This window comes from Centroberyx affinis, unplaced genomic scaffold, assembly GCF_046629955.1.
Source record: "Centroberyx affinis isolate AG114_WGS23_722 - 3 ecotype Tasmania unplaced genomic scaffold, CSIRO-AGI_Caff_v1 ptg007686l_1, whole genome shotgun sequence".
Lineage (NCBI taxonomy): Eukaryota > Metazoa > Chordata > Actinopteri > Beryciformes > Berycidae > Centroberyx > Centroberyx affinis.
The window spans coordinates 28,016-52,295 of record NW_027283878.1 but is presented as its reverse complement, the minus strand read 5'-3'; the positions used below and the strand labels follow the sequence as shown (position 1 = coordinate 52,295).

At 40.1% G+C, this 24,280-nt stretch overlaps 1 protein-coding gene across 3 annotated transcripts; it reads right to left on the bottom strand.

Annotated features, from left to right (window-relative positions):
- Positions 1-1,029: 1,029 nt before the first annotated feature.
- LOC139639781 (para-nitrobenzyl esterase) lies at positions 1,030-22,855 on the bottom strand. 3 transcript variants are annotated; one of them, XM_071513930.1, is made up of 10 exons: positions 22,797-22,855; positions 21,122-21,486; positions 17,507-17,927; positions 15,491-15,598; positions 14,197-14,393; positions 12,247-12,446; positions 12,090-12,148; positions 8,342-8,509; positions 6,343-6,570; positions 1,030-3,479 (listed from the first exon to the last, which is right to left on the bottom strand). In XM_071513930.1, exons 2-10 carry the CDS (start codon positions 21,383-21,385, stop codon positions 3,337-3,339), a joined length of 1,788 nt encoding a protein of 595 aa, XP_071370031.1. In that variant the 5' UTR covers positions 21,386-21,486; positions 22,797-22,855; the 3' UTR covers positions 1,030-3,336. The 3 variants fall into 3 exon arrangements, with proteins under 3 accessions (XP_071370031.1, XP_071370030.1, XP_071370033.1); XM_071513929.1 differs by having other exon boundaries at positions 22,690-22,805; XM_071513932.1 differs by lacking the exon at positions 8,342-8,509 and having other exon boundaries at positions 22,690-22,805.
- Between the last annotated feature and the right edge of the window lie 1,425 nt (positions 22,856-24,280).

Here is a 24,280-nt window from a genome sequence, read left to right as displayed (position 1 = left end):
ATTGTTATTGTAGATACCAAACAGCACATTTTCCCAGTGGCAGAAACCACATTTTGTGAGCATCTTGCTTCCTTAATGTGACGTATTTCCTGTTGGATGGCGTTTATATTTACGCCTGCTGGTAGACAATGATGTCACCACTAAAGATTTTGGTATGAAAATACTTTTTTTTGCATGAATTAATGTTAAATAGGTGCATGGTATGATGGAATGCACTGAAAAGGCATTTCAGTGTGACTTTAACAACAAATTCTTATTGACACAGACAGCCTGTGAGTTTATTTCTCACAATTCTGACTTTATATCTCACAATTCTGACTTTATATCTCACAATTCTGACTTATTTTCTCACAAGTCTGACTTTATATCTCACAAGTCTGACTTTATTTTCTCACAAGTCTGACTTTTTATCTCACAATTCTGACTTTATATCTCACAATTCTGACTTTATATCTCACAATTTAAGCTAAATAAATTCCACTGGTCAGTTCCAGTTGCAGGTGTGTTAACCAGTGAATTTTTTAAATAGCAATAATAATGAAAAACAAAACGCAGACCTACTTTTGAAACAGGTTGTATAATAAATAGAAGAATTATTCATGTGGTGTTGATTTATTAAACATGTATGTCAATCAAAGCAAGTGATAAAATGTATTTGGATCAATGCATGTCACCTGAGTACAAATCAAGCAGAAGTAAAAAAGGAATACAGATCTCACAGGAGGCTGAAGATGATCAAACAACAAACGAGAACTATGATTCGGTTAAAACAAAGTAGAAATAAGTTTGATTAAGAAACATGATTAGTGTTAATACTTCCATTTACACCTTTTAATGGAGTGATGTGTGTATTTGTCCTCACTCTCACAGACAGACAGGAGGGATGCTGACATGAGGCAAATTTAAAAGTGTGTGTTCAACTTGAGTTCGCTGTTCTAATTCAAATGGTGTTACTGCTTTGAACAGACTTGAATCAAGTGTGAGTGATAATGGTAAAAAACATGTGACTAGATGTATCATGTTGTAGAAGCCAGTGGTGGAAAGTAACTACAGTAAGTACATTTACTTAAGTACAATTTTGAGGTACTTGAGTATTTCCATTTTATGCTACTTTGTACTTATACTCCACTACATTTTAGAGGGAAATATTGTACTTTTTACTCCATTACATTTATTTCACAGCTATAGTTACTAGTTACTTTTCAGATCAATATTTTATATTTAAAACATTTCATCATCTTTATAAAATAACTATAAAATAGCATTGTTATAGATTAGACTACCCAAAAGTATAGCTAAATTGTTAAGATTAGCTTCACGTTGACAACTTTAAAATGCTGCTTACATGTACATGTATGTCAATAAATCAGTATTAATATTCCAAAAATTTATGAAAAATATAACTCTCTAAATGGGGACAGTTTACATAATGAGTACGTTTACTTTGATACTCTAAGTACATTTTGCTGCCAATACTTATGTACTTTTACTTAAGTAAGATTCTGAATGCAGGACTTTTACTTGTAATGGAGTATCTTTACATTGTTGTATTGCTACTTTTACTGAAGTAAAAGATCTCAGTACTTCTTCCACCACTGATAGAAGCTTTGTTAATTTTGGCTTGGCTGAACCAACAATAAATGTGTGCATTTGTGCAATAGTTTAGAAAAATAATAAAAAAAACAAATACATGTAAAAAACAAATACCTTCACATCAAACCTTATGAATACATTTAGTGGCAAGCGTTCTGTTAAAGACTTAGTGCAAACAGCAGTGCTTCACATATGCAAAACATCCTATAACTGACACATTCACAGCAAAATAATACTAACAATGACTTGGAAAAAAATAATCGCCATCATTCTCACATTCCCTTCTTCTCACTTGCAGTTTTTCCCTAACTTGGAATTAAGATACATGAGGCATTTATGGACATTAGTGTAAAAAATATATTTTGTCAATACTGTCAAACTACTGACAATTTCAAAGGTGTGCAAACTGAAAGTGGAAATAAATGTTGCTTTTGCACTCAGTCCTGCAGTAAAAACCATAAGTGAACGGTGCAAAATTTCAATGTGCTTAAAAATCAATACTGAAGTCAATATGGGGTCACCTTCCAATAGATGGGACTTGACACCTAGCACTCTATTTTAAAAGGAATAGTTCAACCTCAGTGGCTGTAATGAATATCTGAGATACATAATGCAGTAAATATCGGTCTTTTCCTGTCATAGTGCCATTCGTTTGGCTTCAGATGACTCGGATTATGCTGCATGAGCTGTATGGAGTAATTCTATTTTAATTTTCATGTTTTTGCTGTTTTTGGAACTTCTACAGAACCGGACCCCATTGACTTCAGCTGTTTTGGAGAAGGCTGCTGTGAAGTTCTGTCTTCTTCAAACATTCTTCTATCGGAAAGCTTTTATGAATGTTTGATATGTTGCTGTGTTTTATTATTCCACTTTTGACAGTCTATATTTTTGGGTCACTTCATTTTATTCCCCTCTGTTTCATCTGTTTGTTTTTCTTTTGTTTTTAATTGTTGTTTTTTTTTATTATTTTTGTTAAGCTCTTTGTAACTTTGTTAAGAAAAGTGCTATAAAAATAAAGTTTTATTATTATATTATAAGTTGTAACAAACAAACTTCACCTGTCTCAACTGGCATGAAGGGGATTAGATGATGACTGAATTTAAATTTTTGAGTGAACTACACTACCAGTCAAAAGTTTGGACACACCACATTTTTCTTTATTTTTACTATTTTCTACAGAATAATAGTGAAGACATCAAAACTATGACATAACACAAATGGAATTATGCAGCGACCAAAAAAGTGTTTAACAAATCAAAACCATCTTATATTTTAGATTCTTTAAAGTAGCCGCCCCTTTGCCTTGTTGGAAAGTCAAAGGCTTTGGAAAGAAATTCATACATAGGATCAACTTCATTATTTATATTTGTCTAAGAAACTAATTTCAAGCATTTAAGCAGAAGCCTTTAGATGAAAATGGCTTTAAGAGAATGAAAAACATTCATTCAGGTGGGTCCAAACTTTTAACTGGTAGTGTTTTCCTTTAATCTAGCAAACTATCCCTTTCGTTCCCTTCAAAATCCTTCACAAATACTGAATCTCCTTCACACAGCCAGGCCCACACAGTCCAGTCTCTGCCATTCTTCAGTTTGGTCTTCACTGTCTTCATGTAAAGTTCTTCCTTCAAACTACTTCCTCAGACGCAGAGGCTCCTCAGGCTCTGTGGAGCGTCACTTCAGTGGATGGAAGTAGCTGGTTGGATAAAGTCTAGTGGTGAGCGGTCGGCTAGACCCGGCGGTGTGCTCAGTTGACCCAGGCGTAAGCGTACAAGCCGTTGTCCCGCCACAGCTGGCACCGTTCGTCCGAGTAGTTCTGGTCCACCGACAGGCTGTGGGACAGGAGAGCAGTGGCCGCTGGGTATTCTGGCCACTGATCCACCATTTTACCTGGAGGAGAGAAGGAGAGTAGGACTTAAAGGAAAGATCCACCCTCAAATACTCAGTGCATTCAGTGCATTCCAGGACTTATTTTGCAGAGGTGTGACCAAGTCAACTTGGCTCGAGTCCCAAGTCAGTCTCAAGTCTTGAGGTACAAGTCTCAAGTCAAGTCCCAAGTCTAGATGTAGATTACCAAGTCAAGTCCATGTCATTAATGTCAAGTCTCAAGTCTAAATGTAGAACAGCAAGTCAAGTCAGAACAAATCAAGAGTCCAGTATCAATTTCATATCTTAAAGAAAACTAAATATCTAGGACTTTTCAATGCAATATGGTTTTAATAGGATAAAAATCATCATGAGTTTGATTTCTATAATCACTTTCAACTTCAATACATTCAATCATTCCATACAAACAGAATTTAGATTCAGTCATCTGCTGGAACAAATCTCATCACTTTCAATCTGAGTCATTTACACAAACACAAGATCTCAAGTCAAGACTTTAGAAACCTTTTCAAGTCATCAGAGTACAAGTCAGAGTCAAGTCCCAAGTCACCAGAACCCAAGTCAAGTCAAGTCTCAAGTCTTCTCTTCATGCATCAAGTCTCAAGCAATTAAAACTGTGACTCGAGTCTGACTTGAGTCATGTGACTTGACTTTGTGATGAAGTGTTCAGAGTTAACTCAAAATACAGTCAGTAATTTCAGACAGAATCTTTTTTGGATCAGCACAGTTGGACAGTTCCCCAGTCAGCGATTTTCCCATCCAGCTGACTGAATCAAATCAAATTCCTGGCCCTCGCGATGCTTCTGCCGTCTGCATCCTCATCTCTACCAAAATATCATCACCGGTAAATAATCTAACAACATTTGCCCAACGCAAATTACGGTATTAAACCAACCAGTCTCACATCAGCATCATTATGTCACAGCATTACCAAGCGAACGGTAGTTTTTCCCTCACCGCCGCAGGAATTTCATCCCGTCCAGATCGAGGATATCTGTGATTTTCTCCGTCTACCCCGGTTCAAATTACAGCTGGAATTACCTGCTGCATCGTGGGTTAACTCTGATATCCTGGGGTCATTTTAATCTCGTCTGCATCTGGTGTTTCGCGCAATTACTGGCTTGCAAACCCAGCATCTCCATTACAAAGGCCCATAATGTCAGTGGCGGGGTAGAGCGGGATCTCTTTAAATTAGATGGAATTCGTATTGATCCCTGTGGGGAGATTAGGCCGTCGCAGCGGCAAAAGTAATAGGATTCAGCAGGGGGAAAACAAAAAGGAATATAAGCACACATAGAGAATAGAAAATAAGCCTTAAATGGAGGAGAGAGTGCGCTTTGGTGCCAAGAAAAAGAGAGGAAATATTGGAAAAAGAGAGCAGGAGCTGCTGCGGTGGCATCGCGTAGCGTCTACCTGGATTACCAAGATCCCCCAGTGAAGCGTTTTACCGTCCAGATGACCGACTGAAACTACCTGTGTGTTTGGGCAAAATCTAATTACTGACCTCCCTTGGTAATACTAATGCTGTTTGGCTCAACAATACAATAGACATCCAGTTTGCAGCAGCAGTTTACAGCACAGAGAACAGTGTGCAGCAGACACACCACACACCGACTTTACAGGTGCAGTGCAATGTGAACTACACTGACATCAATTCACTGACTCAGTTCAAACTAGGGCTGCAACTAATGGTGATTTTCATTGTCGATTAATCGATTAGTTGTTTGGTCTATAAAATGTCAGAAAATGGTGAAAAATGTGGATCAGTGTTTCCCAAAGCCCAAGATGACGTCCTCAAATGTCTTGTTTTGTCCACAACCCAAAGATATTCAGTTTACTGTCATAGAGGAGGAAAGAAACCAGGAAATATTCACATTTAAGAAGCTGGAATCAGAGAATTTTGACTTCTTTTTCTTAAAAAATGACTCAAACCGATTATCAAAATAGTTGGCGATTAATTTAATGGTTGACAACTAATCGATTAATCGTTGCAGCTCTAATTCAAACCATCAGAAGAGCCCCGCCCCTCTGCACCCCTCCCATCAAACGACTCATATTCCATTGGTTTAGACCAGGGGTTCTCAAACTTTTTTTTATTAAAGGTCCACTTATGAATGCCAGTAAAACACACTGACATAAATCAATGTCCATAACTTGTCCATAACATAACTTAGAGGCCTAGCAATGACATTACTCTTTGTGCGTTACATTAACTTATGTCTAATGTGACACAAGCTCCGGTCCGGATTGATTTGTAGTTCGGTCCAGATCTGGACCTTGGTCCGGAGTAGGGCTGAACGATTTTGAAAAAATATCTAATTGCGATTATTCTGACTGATATTGCAATTGCAATATGATTTGCGATATTAGAGGGAATGATAATTTTTAAATCATTATTTTCATTTTCATTGAAAAACATATTAAAATGATTATGGTGTGATTTTTGCGGGGATCTGTACCAAACAAAGATGTTTTCTTAAGTCTGTAGAATATGATGTGTAGGCCAGGACATCTCTGCAGCACCACAATATTTCATTTAAAATGCTATTTTGACACATTTCACCTTTAACAAATATTGCGCCTCCTGCAATTTGAAAATTGCATTAGGCCATATTGCGATTTCGATAAAATTTTGATTAATTGTTCAGCCCTAGTCTGGAGTTTGAGAAGCACTGGTTTAGACTGTTTCAACAGGGAAATGCATCAAATCCAGGAAGTAAAGATGTTGTTTCATGGGGTCTTTAACAGGTCCTTTGTTACATTTTACCATTAAATTGAGAAATGCCATTCTCGTTGCGCTGGACCATAACGCCAACTCGGAAAATGGAAGTTCACACACACACACGGCGGTGGGAAGCATCCTCACCCTCTTTGGCGAAGTGGACCAGGTGGCGAGTGAAGAGATCCTGGAAGTCCTCGTCCTGAGGGGAGAGCGGCTTCCCCAGCACAGAGCCCAGCCCCCCGAAGAAAGCCACGGCGTCCAGGCAGTGGAAGGAGAAGCGGGCGGGGAACGGGACCAGAGCGCCCGAGGCGTTGGCGGCGGCGGACGGCGTGTGTGTCACCACATAGCGATACACAGGACTGTGCAGGGCCGCTGGGGACAGGGAGACGCTTATTATGATATCGCCAAACAACAACAACAACTCAAAATAGTGATGAATACTGTGTGACATCAACTTTTTCACCTATACATATCTGTAGAATGTAGGGTTAGACAGATATATGGGTTTGCTGATATTGGCCTTGCATTTAATATCTGATATCTGTCATGTCATCCACCGATCACTGTAAAAACTGTGAAATTTGATTTTCTTTGCACATTTCATTTATTTGTTCATTTCATTTATTTGTCATTTCATAATTGTTCAATTATGTTCTTTGTAAATTAATTCTTCATTTAACAGACTAAATCATCCCAAAGTTTCACCCACCACTGAATAGGTGTTGTGGGTCACCCTGCCTTAAGGACTTTTAGTGTCCTATGATGGACTTAATGCTGTTTCTGAGGACTTCCCACCCTGACAAGACTAAAATTCTGGGGTAACACACTGAAACCTTGTACTTTTTTGGCATGAAAATGGTTGAATTTCAGCATAAAATATTGGCTATTGTCAATTTCATTCTACAAATGTTGCTATGAACCATCAGAAACCTGACCATAATTAGCCTCCCACCAGGATTCTGCCACCATGGAGATTTTCCACAGAAAACAGGTTGCGGAACATAAAAATAGCCAATGAGCCATGCAGAAAATCACCCAAAATGCCCTGCAATTGCCCATCACAACAGCTAAATGTCAGTTTACTCAGAGCCTCGCCTCGTACCCCATGGAGCAATTTTAACAAACCCTAGAGGCACAAAATCTAAATTAGGCAGCTTTTCTGCTGCACAGAGAATGCAACCTTATGTACAAAAACTGGCAGCTAGAGAGAGAGAGAGAGAGAGAGAGAAGGGTGCAAGGTTTTGTTATTCACAGCAAAACTGCTTGTAACATCGGCTTTCTGCTAACTGGCTAATGTACAGCATGGAGGCAGACAGAGCGTTAGCTGCTGCTGTCAGGAGAGAAATGGCAACGCACTGCCAGCTATTCTGAAACCCCAGTGTTGTGCTTTGCAGGCTCGGCTACATTCCATATGTATACATCAAGGAGATATACAAAAAAAAAAATGTTTAAGAGGTATATGGATGGGGAAGGGTTATGTTAAAGGTTTAGTTTTATTTTATTGACATTGGGTGGATATTTGGGTTGAACTTAGAATTGGGACAGTTGTTTATAAATTGTATATATGAGTTTATGGATGAGTAGTTGAGAAAGGGGTAGGAAAAAATAAGTGTATACTTCTTCCTACTCCTTTTCGAACATGTAATATTTAATTTGTGTTGTTGATGAGAATTTGTTTATTGAGTTTGTTGTATAGGTTTATTGTTTGTTAAATTATGTTTATTAGTTCATTAGTTTATTCGTTTATGAGTATTTGTTTATTGAGTTTGTTGTATAGGTTTATTGTTTATTTCATCTTATTGTTATTCTTGTTTTGTTTTTATGTTTTTTTATTTTTTACATGTTGGACATAAAAATTATCAATCAATCAATCAATCAATCAATACATGTAGCCAAACTGTGTTCACATCACCTCCAATACATCCTGTGTGCACATGCGGAGCGTTTTTTTTTTTGTTTTTTTTTTCATGGAAATGCGGGTCGCCGACACTCTTATGACTTCAAACAAAAAAAACAGGAATTAAGTCTCTTTTTAATCTCTGCAGAAGACTGTATGGAATTTGAAAAAAATCTATCACAGATTCAATGAGTTTTACGATGGGACACCCCTCTGCGCGGCGCGTGTCCCACAGGAGGAGCGTACCTGCAGCCCTCCGGGCCAGGTCGTTGTTGGGACAGGTGACCCTCATGTCGGACACCATGGTGGTGTAGGCCCGCTCCGGACAGCGGTCTCTGGTGGGACACGGGGACGAGCTGGGGTAAAGCTTCAACGCCTTCTTGGGCAGATCCTCGCTGAAGGTGCTGAGTTTATCTGAGAGAGGGGGAGGGGGGGGGGGGGGGGGGGGGGCACTTAGCACGCAGTGTGTCCAGGAATCGTAAGCAACTAGCATTACCCAAAGTATTAAGACAGTCCGGTAATTTAATAATCCAAATTTGGTATTGGTTGTTATTCTACAGATCCTGCAGATTCATGACTTCTGAAAACAAAACCTCAATCTTCATCGTTAGTGAAGTCTGTTACAAATCAACAGCACAAAAAAACTTTAGCTGTCCGGCTCACTTCACTCACCTCCTCTGTAGTCAAGTCAAGTTTATTTATATAGCACATTTCATATGACAGGCGTAGACTCAATGTGCTTCAAAATAAAAAGCAAAAAATAGGCAAAGATCATACATGACAAAAACATATAAGACAGGAACATATAAGAAGGTATTACATATCTAAAAACATGTAAAAAAAAAAAGATAAAAACATATAAGATAAGAAGGTATTACAATAAAAAGGAGTAAGATAAGAAGGTATTATTATTAAAAAGGGAATAATAGTAATAATACTGATTCTAAAATAAAAGTGTACCTGTTAACCACACACACTTCAACCTAACTAAAAGCTTGCGAAAAGAGATATGATTTAGTCTGCTTTTAAAAGAAGATACTGTTGTAGCAGACCTTAGTTCATGTGGTAGAGAATTCCAGAGAGTAGGACCATAATGACTGAAGGCACCATAAGCTGATTTAGAGTTTATTCTACATAGGTATAGTGAGGAGACCTTTTGATTTGATGATCTAAGGGATCTGTCCGGTGTGTATGCAGCGTAAACAAAACAAGTTACGCTCAGAGTCTGGGAAGAGAGAAGAGAGATGTTCCGCCACTGAAAGTAGTTCCACAGGGCGTTTTATTTTTCTCTATTTTACCAACTAACCACCAGCCCTAGAGCCTTATTTCCTCACTTTATCACCTCACCTCACCTTATTTCCTCACTCACAATGCTCATCGCCTACAGTGACTTCAAGATCCAGTGCAATGATTTCAACTCAGGAAAAGTTTGATGTTGATTTCTAACACAATGAGCATCATTTTCTTTCAGGGTTCCTACACATTTTCAATTAAAAAATTCCATACTTTTTCCAGACCTTGGTTTGTTTTTGAAGATTTTGTCTGGTGTTCAATATGATTTACGCAGATAGACATCTTGCCCCTGCTAACTAGCTCATATCACTGTATAGATGAAGATTGTTCTTCACAGCCACAAATATCAGAATATGTGAGATGATTGGCAGGGTTCCTACACGGTTTCCATTTTAAAATTCCATATTTTTCCCAGACCCTATGTTCTTGACCGGATTTGATTTTGGTGGGTATTTGATATAATGCATGCTGACAGCAGCTGGGTAATAAGAGCGTCCCTCTATCTGAACATTATTCTTCACATCAACAAAAAATGTGGACTCAAAGTGGCTCTACAACAACATAAAAGCTAGAATTATGTGTGTATCGGACCTGAACCGCAACATTTTCCATACTTTTCCAGACATTTTTTTCAAATTCCCAAACTATTCAAGACCTGGAAATGATCAAATTCATTTTTAATACTTTTCCAGACTTTCCAGACCTGCGTAAGAACCCCGTCCTTTTCAGTTTTTGATGGTTAGATGGAACAAAGCTTGCAGGACTGAGTCAGAGCTGAAGACTGAAGGAGATTTTGGCAACTTTGGCAAGTAGCTGGCTGGCTATTGTCTGACAGACTACGGGATACCTCATTAACTATGCATACTGTCGACCAATCAGAGCATTCATTAAAACCTGGGTGTAGGTGACATCATTTACACCAGGAAGTAGATGGAAATTCTAAATCTGTTTGATTCTGCTGAAACCAGAGGGAGACTTTTTCAAAAGGCTGTTAGTCAAATTTCCGCAATGCTGACAGTTCTCATAATTTGAAATGCACTTCTCATTGCACTGGACCTTTAACACACTGTATGCTAAAGCGTTAGCATGAGCACCGGACAGAGCGATCTACCGGACAGAGCGAGACATAGAGATGATTTCGGCGCCAATCCTCTCGTCACATATTGGGTAAAATGACAAAACTCCCAAAAAGTTCCATGTCTGGGCGATACTGACAAAATCAAATATCACAGTATTTTAAGACAGAATACCTCGATATCGATAATATGACGATATTTTGGGGATGAGTATTCGTGCTTTCATATCCGTAATATCCGTAACACAGTCCATCTCGAGTCAAGGTTATATAAAACAGCAACATTTTTCCTTCAGGGCAGTTTGTAAAAGACCTTTAAAAGTATTCAAAGAAGGGAGTGCTTCTAAAGCAATGGTATTTTGCAACTCATTCCATGCCCAAGGTGCATAAAAGGAGAAAGCGGTTTTACCAAGCTCTGAGTGCACCCTGGGGACATTTAAAAGAACCGATTAGTGGATCTAGTGTTATGGTTGCCGGTATGATAGGATAAAAGGTTGGAGATATAAGTAGGTAGTTTTCCTACCTTTTGTGCTGATATTCAACATCTTTAAAGATGGTGAATTGTAAAGATTTTAAAGTTCTTTTACTTGTATACAAAGCTCTTAATGGCTTAGGACCGGCCTACATTACAGAATCCCTGCTGTTCTACATTCCATCAAGAGCCTCAGGTCTTCTACTGCTGGTTTGGATGCGGCCTTTTTTAACTCTGCTCCTAAACTGTGGAACACCCTGACAAAGAATATTAGAGAGGCGGGCTCTGTAAGCATTTTCAAACGACTGCTAAAAACTTCTCTTTTCAGCTTAGCTTTTAAACAGCCTTCATTTTAACTGTTTCTGTTCAGGATCCCGACAGAGCTGACACGGGCAAGTATGAATTTTCATTGGTCTTGTCTGGGTAATGCTTACTTGCACGAGTGAACACTATATGTGGGGGGGACAGATCTTTACCCTGTATGATTCTCATCCATCTGTGGATGGTGAGGTTTTTGACCAAGAGGAGAATCCATGATTCTCAGATCAAGAGTAGAATCAGGAAGGACAGGGGAAAAGAAAATTACAGAAAAACATATGGGTTCACTCACAATGTGCATCTAAAAGTGTGATTATTTGTTGTGTTCTTTTATCTCTCTATTTTACTTGGTTTGATTATGTTAATGCAATGCATTTTGCTTGTTCTTTTATATGAATTTTATCTTTTTATCTGTCTTTTATCGGCCGTTTTTATCTGCCTTCTATTGATGTAAAGCACTTTGAGCTGCATGTTGTGTATGAAAGGTGCTATACAAATAAAGGTTATTATTATTATTATTATTATTATTATTATTATCTTGAAATTTGACAATTTTTATGCCCAAAGAATGTGTAATCAATAATAGGTAATGTGGATATGATGAGCAGATAAAGCCAATCATGGTTCATTTTACTCGGCCAGAACAGGCTGATCATTTCAGAAAGTTGCATCACTTCACTGTAACGCCTTTAAGACCAGGAAGAAGTGACGTTTAAGTTATTTAACATATAACCAAAATCCCAGACGATATCTAGTCTCATATCATGACATCGATATTATTATACAATATATCGCTCCGGCCTTTACTGTCAGACTGAACTGTCAGAAGCCCTTACCTGTTACAAACCACTCGTAATCTCCCCACGTCCACATAGAGATGTTTTCAGACGGCGGGCTGCAGGGGGAACACAGAGGCTCATTACAGTTGCGTTACAGCATCAGCTGACGGTGACGAGTGCGGAGCGGGGGGGGGGGGGGGGGCGGAGCGCTCACCTGAAGTCCGCCTCCTGCTCCGTCGTCCCGATGAGGAAGGGAACGTCGCTGTACTCTCCTCCCATCTCCCAGGTCTCAAAGGGCGGGGCCGGCAGCACGTAGCCGTCCACCACCGCCACCGGGCCCACGAAACGCCCTCTGGTGGGCAGGTCCGTCAGGTCGTCTGCCGCCCAGGACGGGTACTCCTGCCACGGGACGGCCTGGGAGGGTGAAGTATGGGACCAGTATGGGTTTATGAGAGCCGATACTAATATTTATGCCCAAAGAATTCGAAGCACTCAGTGTTTTCCCCAGAATTGTTTTCTTGTCAGGGTGGAAAAGCCTCTGAAGCAGCATTTAGAGCAGTGATTCTCAACCTTTTTCATATCAAGGACCCTAATTTTGCACACATTAGAGCCACAGACCCCCATTTGATGAGATTTTGTCTCTCAGACCCAAATCTGAGAATATTTTTATTGTTAGATATGATTTTGTCCAGAATCCCATGACTATCTGTATTGTAGTTAGAGAGATAACAGAGAAACTATGATCAAAACAGTCATTCTTCTACATTCTCTAACTGTGTTCACTTCTTGTAAATGAAATAATGGTGAAGTTTAATAATTCATCAATTTGCTGGGGACCCCCTGGAACGCCCTCAAGGACCCCTGGTGGTCCCCGGACCCCACGTTGAGAACCACTGATTTAGAGCATCATGGGACACTAAAACTGTACACTGAAACCAGACTGATGAATTTCTTTTAGTGTCAGCAGCTCTTTAAGGCAGAGTGAGACCCACCACACCTGTTCAATGACAAGGGAAACTCTGGGAAACGTTACTGCTTTTAAATTAAGAATTAATTTACACAAAACAACATCATTCTGATGTGATGTTTTTGTTTTATTGATGTGATGCACATGAAGGTGATGTTGTGTTGTAATTGGTGAGACCAAAGACAATTTTCCTGCCTTGGTGGGACAATTAAGTTTTCTATTCTACTCTAATCTATTCTATTCTTCTCTATTCTATTCTATTCTAATTTAACAACTAAATGAAAAACTAAAATGTGCAAAAAAAAAAAGTAATTTCATTGCAGGTTTTACAGAGTGACACTGACTGGCCGACATCCAATATTTAATAAAAGCCTAATGGGGATTTTTGGTGTAAAATCTGAGCAAAGTTCTCTTTTCTATCAAAGCGGAGTGGCAGTTAAACAAATTGATGTAACAGTATCAAAACTCCAATAACAGAAAAATCTAGTTCATTAAAGTGCAGTAGTTATCCCTTTACTGACTAGAGCTTAATTGTCTCACTGGAAAATGAAAGTTCAGAACTTCATTTCCTAACATGCATTATTCATGCTTCATCTTTTGGTCATAGTGAGACATTTTGAATGCATGTTCTTTTCAAAATTGCTCTAATTGTGCCTTTCTTGACAAGACGTCTTATACCAAGTCCTTTCAATACACCTTAATGGGTTTTTAGAGTGTAAGGGTGGAACACTGGACTTTCAGAGAAAATAAACATCCTTCCATCACTATATATAAAAGTACAGAGGGTACACTTCTCAGTATTTAAATTAAAAAAAATCAGTAAAATCACCTGGACCACCTGGACCTGGTGGAAGATCTCCTCCTAATAAAGCTAAAGTAAGAGACATTTTGAAATGTTTATCAAAATGTCTCACTCTGCCCTAAAGATGAATTATGAATAATATATTTTATGAAATCCTGGAAAATTATCTTTCCAATGAGACAATTTAAAGAGAGTGACTATTGTACTTTTATTATAACTAGATATTTTCTGTTACTGGAACTTTATCCCACTAACTGCCACTTCACTTTGACAGAAAGAGTGAGTACTGTGCCCAGATTTTACATGAAAAATCCAACTAATTTGAACTCATTTTTTAGTGCAAGAAAACGTGCAAAAAGTCAAGGGGGGTGAGTGTGTTTCTTTTTGTCCCCTACCTGCAGAATCTGTTTGGCAGAGAGCCTCCTGAGGCAGGCCGCGTCTTTGCAGCCCGTCTTCCTCAGGAAGACCAGGTTGTCCGCCTCGGCCTGCTTCAGCGTGGCGTTCAACACGTAGGAGCCGCTCATGTCCACCGCCGCGTGGAAGAGACCCTTCGCCAGGGGGGACGTCATCAGAGCCCACACCGAGGTCCCGCCTGGCACGGACCCGTTAAAGACAAGTCAACATCGTCGTCCCACGCGAGTGAGGCAGGCAGTAAGCAGATGCATCATTCCTCCAGGTTTTTATCAAAGTCAGATTAGGGGTGTGGCAGTTATGGCCTTTAAAAAGTGTGACATTTTGACCTTTAATAATAGCGCCTCCCTCAGGCCAGGCAGTGTAATGTTTTTAAACACCCAAACAGACTGTAAAAATGCATCATCACTCAAGTTTTGTCAAAATCCAACCAGCGGTGTCTGAAAGATCATATACTAGTTAAAAAATGAGAAAAAATGTATCAATCAATTTGATATGTTCCATGTAGCCTACAATTTTAAAGGCCTTGGTGAAAGTTGCTAAGCATTACTTCAAGATAAAGATATTCATTCTGATCTTGTTTTATATTTCAGTGTTGATTGAAGTGTAATTGCTAGATTTGTATTAAAATGAATGTGTTTTACAATTGTGTATTTACATACGCCCATATTCTGCATGGCTGTATTGGGACAATGTTTGTGCCAAAAAGGCATATTTCAATCTTTTGCCATTTTTAAAAAAGTTGACAAATATAATTCAACTTAAACTGTAGCAGTATTGTTTTTATAGTAATGCTCAATCTTATAACACAAAAAGTTAAAATATTGTGCTTAGTATGTGGTAACAGCAGCTGATCCAAGTTTAATCAAAATTTGTTTTGGCTCTCCTGTAAAATCTACTATAACGCACTTACGCCCCTTTGGCTCCAAGCCCTCGATATGATATAATATACTGTATATATTTTATATTGAATATCACAATATTTCAATATCGAATATCGGGCCAAGCCTAGTGTCAGTCGGTGTAGGTCGGGCCTCTCACAGCACACAGAACAATCGTCCCTCCGAGTTTCATTAAAATCCAAAATCCAGATCACATCCCAGTTAAACATTTTGCCCTTTAATTCTAGTGCCCCATCAAGCCCATCAGAGCTGCACCACATTCATCACAGCCGGTTGCTGCTGGAAAATAATAAATGTTTTATGGCAGGTTTCGCAGACTTGGCTGTGCCACCGGAGCCCAATAACACATTTCATGTACTTTTCATTCTTTTCATACCTGAGCTTTGTCCAAATATGGTGACCTTCCCCGGGTCTCCTCCAAACGCGTGGATGTTCTGCTGGACCCACTGCAGCGCTTTTATCTGGTCCATGAAGCCATAGTTCCCTGTGGGGGGGGGGGGAAGGGGGGGGGGGGGGGGGGGACGACACATCGATTAGCAACGAGGACCTGCGCCGATGTGGCCTTATTTTCCGACGCCCCATTTCCTCCGTCAGAAACAAACCCACGGACTGTCGTTGTTCTGGGAAGCTTGGAACTAAATTTAACTCGTTTTCAAGCCGAGGGAACGAGGAAATAGGGCATGTGGAATTAGGAGTATTCAAAATTAGAAATGTGAGCGTGCGGGAGAAGTGGAGAGAGGGAGAGGCGGCGGCGGCGGCGGCTCCTGGAAGATGAAAGGATTCACGCACCGCGCGTCACGCCATGCACGCCTCGGCTTTCACGGGTCACCGCGTATCAAGGTTACGGGAGGGTCTGTCTGTTTACGCAACACGCTAAAATTTGCATGTGTCCCGAAAAGCATGCCGGGCAACTAAACTGCAAACGGTACCTCAGTAAATCACATTAACACTCATTAAGTATTCATATCTTAATGGAAAGGTATACAGACTTTTAAACATGCCAACAGGACCGGGAGTGCAATGTAAACACTATGAATATTTTAAGGGTCTATTGAAGTGGTAAATAGCTTGTAAGAAAATGGCAACCATGCCCATTATAACTCCTTAAACACAACACAATACACTCCAGTGGTCTAACATAAGATCAAAAACCTTTTTCCTTTGTAACTTGATCTTGATTCGTTTTTTTTTTATGCATTTTAATTAACATTTTAACACAACTTTAATTATTCTCTCTTCTTCTACACTTTATCTTTATATTATCCTGTATTTCTTATCTAATGTCTTTATATACCTTGTGTAAAGCACTTTGAATTGCCTTTGCGTACAAAATGTGCTACATAAATAAACTTGCCTGGCACTTCTTGAACAGTCTCTTGATTCTAAGGCTGCGTTCACACCCAGCATGTTTGGAGCGGTTCATTCAGACTCTGCAGTGTTTACTCCTTTCGTTGGGTTCATTTGGTCGGGTGAGAACAATGTGATTTGAACTCAGGTGGCACCTTGACGCCTGAAAATGTCTCAGAGTCTCAGTCCTCTAACAAGAGAACTGCTGTGTGGTTTTGTTAGGAGTGAGAACGTAATCCAACACGACAGGAAACAACTCTTAACCTCGAGGTTTTATGGGTAGAAGGAGACGGATGTTGACATCTGATACCCAGCAGTTCCTCATGCTTGGAAAGCGTAGCAGAACAAAATGAACTATTTCTTCATGTGTTCTTAACTGGTATGAACACCAGAGAAGAAGAGAGAAACAAGTCCATCATGCTGAGCTAAAGTTACAGGGACTGGAGTCAGGTTTGTTTTAACCCCTCCACCACCAAAAGCTCTAACCTGACAGGGCTGAGCGATAATTCAATATCATCGCTTATCGTCTTTCAGTGGAATCATATTGTGATGATATGAAGATATTTTGATATCGTGACACACATTTCTGCTGTCTAAATTGATGATGACAAGCAAATTTGACTTAAAAACTCGGATAAAATGAGGTATGGTAGCAATATTATTTGAATATTTCTGTTTTGTTTGACATCACACCTAACATTACCATTCGGTTCAATGAGACGAACATTCATTTGATTATTTAACGTGATTTTGCATACATGAACCATATCGTGATATATACTGATATCGAGAAAAAACCTTATGATTATCATGATATTGATTTCAACCATATCGCCCAGCCCTACTGCAGGATGACAGGTTACAAAAACAGCCAATAAACAAGCTTTTTGTGAGTCATGTGACTTTAGTTTACAAGCCCTGGTTTGCTTGTATTTGGGCAGTGTGAACCTAAACAAACCGAACACAAAAATGCAACAAAGCAAAACTTTTCCAAGATGGTGGAAACCAAAGAAAACAAAGTGTGTTAACAGCAGCAGGGACCGACCTGAGGAGTTGGTGGGAGAACCTTCTCTCAGCACCTCCAGGGCCAGGAAGCCGAAGGCGTTGAGCCTGTAGTTGAAGCTGACGTAAACCACTCCTGTGTCGGCGGCCAGCCGCTCCGTGGGCGAGTAGCCCTCTTCCCCTCCGCTGAGCATGTGCAGGTAGCCTCCGTGGATCCACACCATGACGGGCAGTCTGTCCTCAGGCCGCAGGCTGGGCGTCCACACGTTGACGAAGAGGCAGTTCTCCTGGCCCGTCGCCTTCCCCGAGCCGGACAGCGGGCGGACCTGCGGGCACACGCTGCGGAAGCGGCCGGCGTCTCCGAACCCTTTCCCGCACGGAGGATCGGCCGGCGGGGCCCAGCGCAGCTCGCCCACCGGGGGAGCGGCGAAGGGCATGCCCTTGAAGGAGTAGGCTCCATTTTTCTACAAAAGGAGAATAACAATCACTGTTATTTTACTGAGAGCGACACTAAATAAGCCAATAGGATCAAGCAAAAACTCATAGACCCAGATTCACTAGAGGTTTGCACGAGGAAAAGCGCACACTATATATCACCAAAATGACCAAATCTGGATGCAACGTTATTCACTAACCGTGAAAAATAAAGCCTCTTTGCGCTTGTCATGGTCATGCGTAGGGCTGGGCGATATGGACCAAAAAATCATATCTCTGTATTTTTAGGCTGAATGGCGATACACGATATATATCTCGGTATTTTCTACGAAGTGGGCTAAATGTTCAGCTGTAAGTAGGGCTGGGCGATATGGACAAAATCAAATATCACAATATTTTTAACCAAATACCTCGATATCGATATTGTGACAATATTGTAGGGATGACTATTGGTGCTTTCACAAAATATTTACGCAATGAGATGATTGATAAATAATCATCAGTAATGTGGATATAATAATATAATAAGTGGGTAAAGGCAAATAATAGAACAGCTAGAACAGTCTGGTAAGTTCAGAAAATGACATCACTTTACTGTAATGCAGCCTTTAAAACCAGGAAAAGACACTTATGCCATATCACCATATTACCATATCCAAAATCTAAGAGGATCGTGCGTATGTCGTGCGTATGTAAATTATATGTAAATCTCATTATTTTGCCCACATAACAGTTATTTGTAGGCCCGGGCCATGCAAATTGAGACTGCGCCTTGTCTTGTTAAGTAACACAACCCTTCTTTCCCTTCTCCTCTCATTTGTTTTCTCCTCTTGCTTTGTGTGGCCTGTAGTAAAACCCCAGCTTAGTCCCTGACCGCTTTCTATTTCTCAGGTACCTGCCTCCGCTTGAGAAGGCTTGTATAAAGAATGTATAAGAAAGAAAAACTCTGGGTGTCCTTGTCTTATTGTGTGTTTTGTATAAAAAATAAATTCACTGAAACTTCAAAAACACCAACTCTCCTAAATCACTGCAGTGCATATCAGATCTTTTGAAAGGTGGCACTAAGAGTTTGTCTGCTGTCACCGCGGCAACAGCAGCAAGTCAGACAAGTAGGGCAGACGCTTTTCCATCCGACAATCTCAAATCAAATCAGAGAACGCTCCAATTATAAAGGGCCTTTAGGGCGCAAGGTTGCCAGCCTTAAAGTCTTAAAGCTGAAGCAGCGACTTATGCTCTCAACTGGTGATGAAGGGGTTAAATGAATTTACACAGCGCTCGTTCTGAGGGCTTGTTTGTGCCACAACTTGATTTGCATTCATTTCTTAGTGAATGAGATGAAAACTTTGCGCTCTCAGCTCAAGCAACTGAGGCGCAACGCAATCTTTGTTAATCTGGATCATAGTGTCTTATAGCAGTGATTCTCAACCTTTTTCATATCAAGGACCCCTAATTTAGTCCACATTAGAGCCACAGACGCCCAGTTGATGAGATTTTGTCTCTTGGACCGAAATCTGAGAAGATTTCTATTGTCAGATATGATTTTGTCCAGAATTCTATGACTGTCTGTATTGTAGGTAGAGAGATAACAGAGAAACTATGATCAAAACAGTCATTCTTCTACATTCTCTAATCGTGTTAACTTCTTGTAAATGAAATCATGCTGAAGTTTAACAATTCATCAATTTGCTGGGGGACCCCCTGGAACCCCCTCAAGGACCCCTGGTGGTCCCCGGACCCCACATTGAGAACCACTGTCTTATAGGGCTGAACGATTTTGAAGAAATATCTAATTGCGATTATTTTGACTGATATTGTAATTGCGATATGATTTGCGATATTAGAGGGAATGATAATTTTCACATCATTATTCTCATTTTAACTGAAAAACGTATTAAAATGATTATGGTGTGATTTTTGCGGGGATCTGTACCAAACAAAGCTGTTTTCTAAAGTCTGAGAATATGATGTGTAGGACATCTCTGCAGCACCACAATATTTCATTTGAAATGGTATTTTGACACACATTTCGCCTTTAACAAATATTGCGCCTCCTGCACTAGGCCACATTGCGATTTCGATACAATTTCAATTAATTGTTCAGCCCTAGTGTCTTACTTACTTTACTTACTCCTCTTCATCCCCTATGGGACATAAGGCTGGATCAGCCTGTCTATTAGAGTAACGCTGCCTGTTCATATCTATCACAATTACGAGTAGTTATTCACAAAGTGGTAAAAACAAGTGTGAAAGTTGGAATCTTCTATGATAAGTTGATAAGATGGATGTTGACGGGGCAAAGCACGAAGAAACAGAAGTGCCTGAAATGGGCCGGTACTCACCGGTACTGAGTTAAAAAGTTAAAGTGTCAATCATGAAGAAATTCATGGTAATCAAACGCCAATATGTCCAATCAACACTACTGGTCAGGTGCCAATAGAGAGAGAAAAGAAAATAGAGGATGTGCAAGCACAAATGAAAGGTATGTTATTGCGCCAAGGAGGAATAAATGTACGTAAAAAGTTACATAATACTAGTTTCTTATACTGACTGTCAACAACAAAAGGTTAATATTGCTTTGTTGCCACTGCCTCCAAAAAGCACAGACAGCTCTGTCCGTCAGTTATATAAAGACAATATTGGCCTCTGTCTATTTGCATCAGTCTTCTGTATGCTTGTAAGTATGCAATCTTTCTCTGATGTAATCTTTCTCTGATATTATTACAGCAAGGTAGGTTAGGACTAGTTGTTTTGCAGCTAAACTGACTGCAGTCTTGTTTCATTTTCAGTTGGTTTTATTGTAGCATATACGCAATATTATATTTGTATGTAATGAAATGCATACAGAAATACATTTGAAGTGGGATATATTACGAAGATATGCGTTTAAATATAAATACGTCCAAGACACATGCGATGCTCATGTCATGCAACTGCTGAATTAGGGTACTGGCACCTTTTTTTTTGGTCCAATTCAGGCACTGGGTCAAAGTGATGTAAGCATCAACTTTGAGCTAATAAATTAATGAAAGCATCAATTACATGCTGGATGTGCATTTCCCCCTCTCCATCCTGCCGCTGCAACACTAAGTAGCTCTCCGCACAAGAAGCACTCGGAACGCACGTCAGGTCATATTTATGACTTCCGAACTCGAAGGCACCATCGCCACCCTCCTCCTCCTCCTCCTCCTCCTCCTCCTCCTCTGTGCCCAGAGCGTGAACTCACGTGTCGCCCCTGGAAGCCTCCGCAGGCGGTGGAGACCCGGGCGAGGCCGGCGGGCAGCGTCTGGGCCACGTAGGCCAGGTAGCCGGCCAGGCTGAGCAGGGACAGCACCGCCAGGCAGAGGAGGAAGACGCAGCGGCGGGACAGCACCAGGAAGGGGCTGATGTAGTGCCTGTGGTGGACGTACTGCACCTCCTCCTCCCCCTCCTCCTGCACCAGGTAGCGGTACTCGGTCCTCTCGGGGACCTCGAATGCGTCCTCGTTCATCTCCGCTCCGGGGACAGAAAGCGACAGCGCGGTCCGGTTCACTTCACTTCAATTTCAGCTCAGCTCAGCTCGACTTCACTGTGGCCCGAGGGGGATTTCTCCTTGTAGCCAGGTGCAAGGAAAACAAACATGAGCACACAACTGTACACAAAACACTGAGTCACACATTAACATCATCACTGTCCTTACATAGAACAGCATTAAAGGAATAGTTCACCCAAAAATGTAAATTTGGGTCATTATCTACTCATTCTCATGCCAGCGATTTTCAAGAAATAATGGATCAAATTACGTTTTTTTCCGACTCATAGAGCGATCGCCAGGCGTCAGAAGACTTTGATTATACTACACAAGCTTTATGGAGTCATTTTATGGACATTTATTTCCCTTTTTGAAGCAGAACGTCCGGCTCCCCATTCACTCCCCATTCACTGGAAGAAAGCTCCTCCAGCAGCGAGCCTGGAGAACTCCAGGTAAGTTGTGTGAAGAAAAAACACTCACCCGAGTTTGAACTGGCACGAGAATGAGTAGATAATGACTGAATTTTAATTTTTGGGTGAACTATTCCTTTAATATAAACAGCACTAACAATGGACCGGTAGTCTGGGTAGTTCATTCCAAAGCTCTCAGATACATACAGCTTTGAAGAAAAGGTGTGTGTGTGTGTGTGTTTCCATGCTCACATACTGCATTTCCCTGTGTGTGTGCGTACCTTTTAAAATACATTTTCAAACCCATTTCTGACAAATAAGGCACTTATTTTTTATATATTTTTTTGCTTTGTGAATGAGGTTATAGTCTGGTAGAATGACGCTGCTCATCATTGCTTAAACTTTTGACCGCTGAGTAATAGGAAGGAGGGAGGAAGGAGGGGGGTGTGGGTAATAATAATAGGCGGATATGCTTGTTCCTCATACACCATCCGGGACTGAGCTACATATTTGGAAATGCATTAACAGCGGATGAGTTGGTACAGTAACTCTGCTGCTGGGAATGTTTCCAAAATACAAACAAAGCCCATGTATTCCTCCGCACAGACGTTACGTTACTTTGTTACTGCAAGCACGGTTACAACACAAAAAAAATGTTTCTTTTTAAAATGCGTACGTCGTAATTAAGTTGCCATTACCGAATCGCACATTCTAAAAGAAAACAAGCAAGTTAATGTATGTAACTTAATGAAAAGAGCACTATATTGATCTTTACTGTGAGTTACTCGCTCAGTGCTAATCAATATTCGTAGCTTCTGCTCCATAACCGTTTTCCAGCCTTTTCATTTTTCTTTCTAAGTGACATAAACTTACTCAGGTTGAACATAACGGCTGGAGAAAAGAGTCGGTATCTATTCCCAGTCTGTCTGTCTGTCTGTATTACGGGAGTCTCAGTTTAATTAACAGCGTCCGTTACTCACCAAGTCATATAAACCACAACACATGCAACAGTAAACTAGGCAGAAGGGACAAAAACAAGTTGACGCATTTAGTCCTCCACTGTACGTTGTGCGCATGTCTGTTAAACTTTTTCTTCTCTTTCATATTTAAAGGGACAGTACAGAAGTATTTTCCTGTCTTGGCCAAGTAGGCTCGCTGCAGGTCTGTCCTCATTTCTGATTGGCTGATTGTAAAGTACCCCATAAAAGCGCACCTGTGACTTCATAACTGTTCATTTAACTATTAATGATAAAATATTACAATATATAAACTCACATCTGTGACCAAATTAACCGTTAATTTAAATAGCTGTTATTGATGTAATATGATAATATATCAACACACACCTGTGACTAAATTAAGAGTAAATTTAAATACTAATGAATATATAAGCTCACACCTGCCAGCCATAATAGCTCATTTAAATATTAATACACTAACTGAAAATATGTGCCACTTAGGTACCACTTTAACTACTGTTCAAGAAGTAGCCGATATTGCGTTGTTATTCTTGCTTCATTATTATTATTTAAATATCAATTACTGTACATGGCGCTCTTTATTTTAATACAACAGTTTTATAAAAGCAATAACCCACTTGATCTCATATTTTACAGCGATTTCAGAACAGCTGGAATAGTTTCACTCCACCTGTTATAGCCTTTAACTTCACTGTAAAGCCTCTGTTGGCTTATTGCTTCATTATCAGCCTTTAGTATTGTGTTTAGCTTCCATAATGTGCATAAAGACCTTCGAAGTGGCTCTGTCACCACTAGCATTACAGAAACCACATTAGTCCAATCAATAGAGATCAATGCCTGCGTGGCCGCCGGTTAATGTTTCCACTAATTGTTTGATTAAGGAAATTGACTGAGAATCCTGGAAGGCTGAATTTCTGCCCAGTCAGGGATTTTACCCACTGATCCGTATTGATCCGGAGCAGAGGCAGCAGGCTAACTATTTTTTTTTTTTACTACACAGCGAGTGAATATTTCCATTGTTTGAAGTGAAAGACTGTGCTTCAATATGAGTTTTCAACCAGCATGAGCACAGCTGCATTCGGTCAGCTCATTTGTTTCATGAGTCAGCTGATGCGTGAGTGAGGCAAGAGAGTACACTCCACCTGTCAATCAAACAGTGTGGGCGGAGCTTGGAGTTTCTGTTGATGCAGTTTGAGTTTCTCTTCTCTTTGTCTGTTCAGTCATGGCGGCTATCGCTGCTCATGCTAACTACCCAGTTCTTCTTCTTCTTTTTTATTCCAAACAAGAGAAGGGAAAGAAAGAAGAGGAGAAATTGCTACCAGACACCGGCTGTTTAGAGCAGACAGTGGAAAAGATTTATGAACTGGATATAGTTGGATCGTTGCTGTGTTGTAGCAATCAGGAATAGACAGTAACAAAACAGAGATTTACTTTTTATAAAAAAAAATGTCCCAGATTATTACTTTAAAGTGTGAGGGAGCTGA

Excerpts from the sequence above, each read along its gene's own strand:
- LOC139639781 (XM_071513930.1), bottom strand. The coding sequence starts at position 21,385 with ATGAACGAGGACGCATTCGAGGTCCCCGAGAGGACCGAGTACCGCTAC. Across the intron at positions 15,599-17,506 it reads TTCTCCCACCAACTCCTCAG|GGAACTATGGCTTCATGGAC; the intron begins GTCGGTCCCTGC and ends CCCCCCCCACAG. Across the intron at positions 3,480-6,342 it reads GGTCCACTTCGCCAAAGAGG|GTAAAATGGTGGATCAGTGG; the intron begins GTGAGGATGCTT and ends TCTCTCCTCCAG.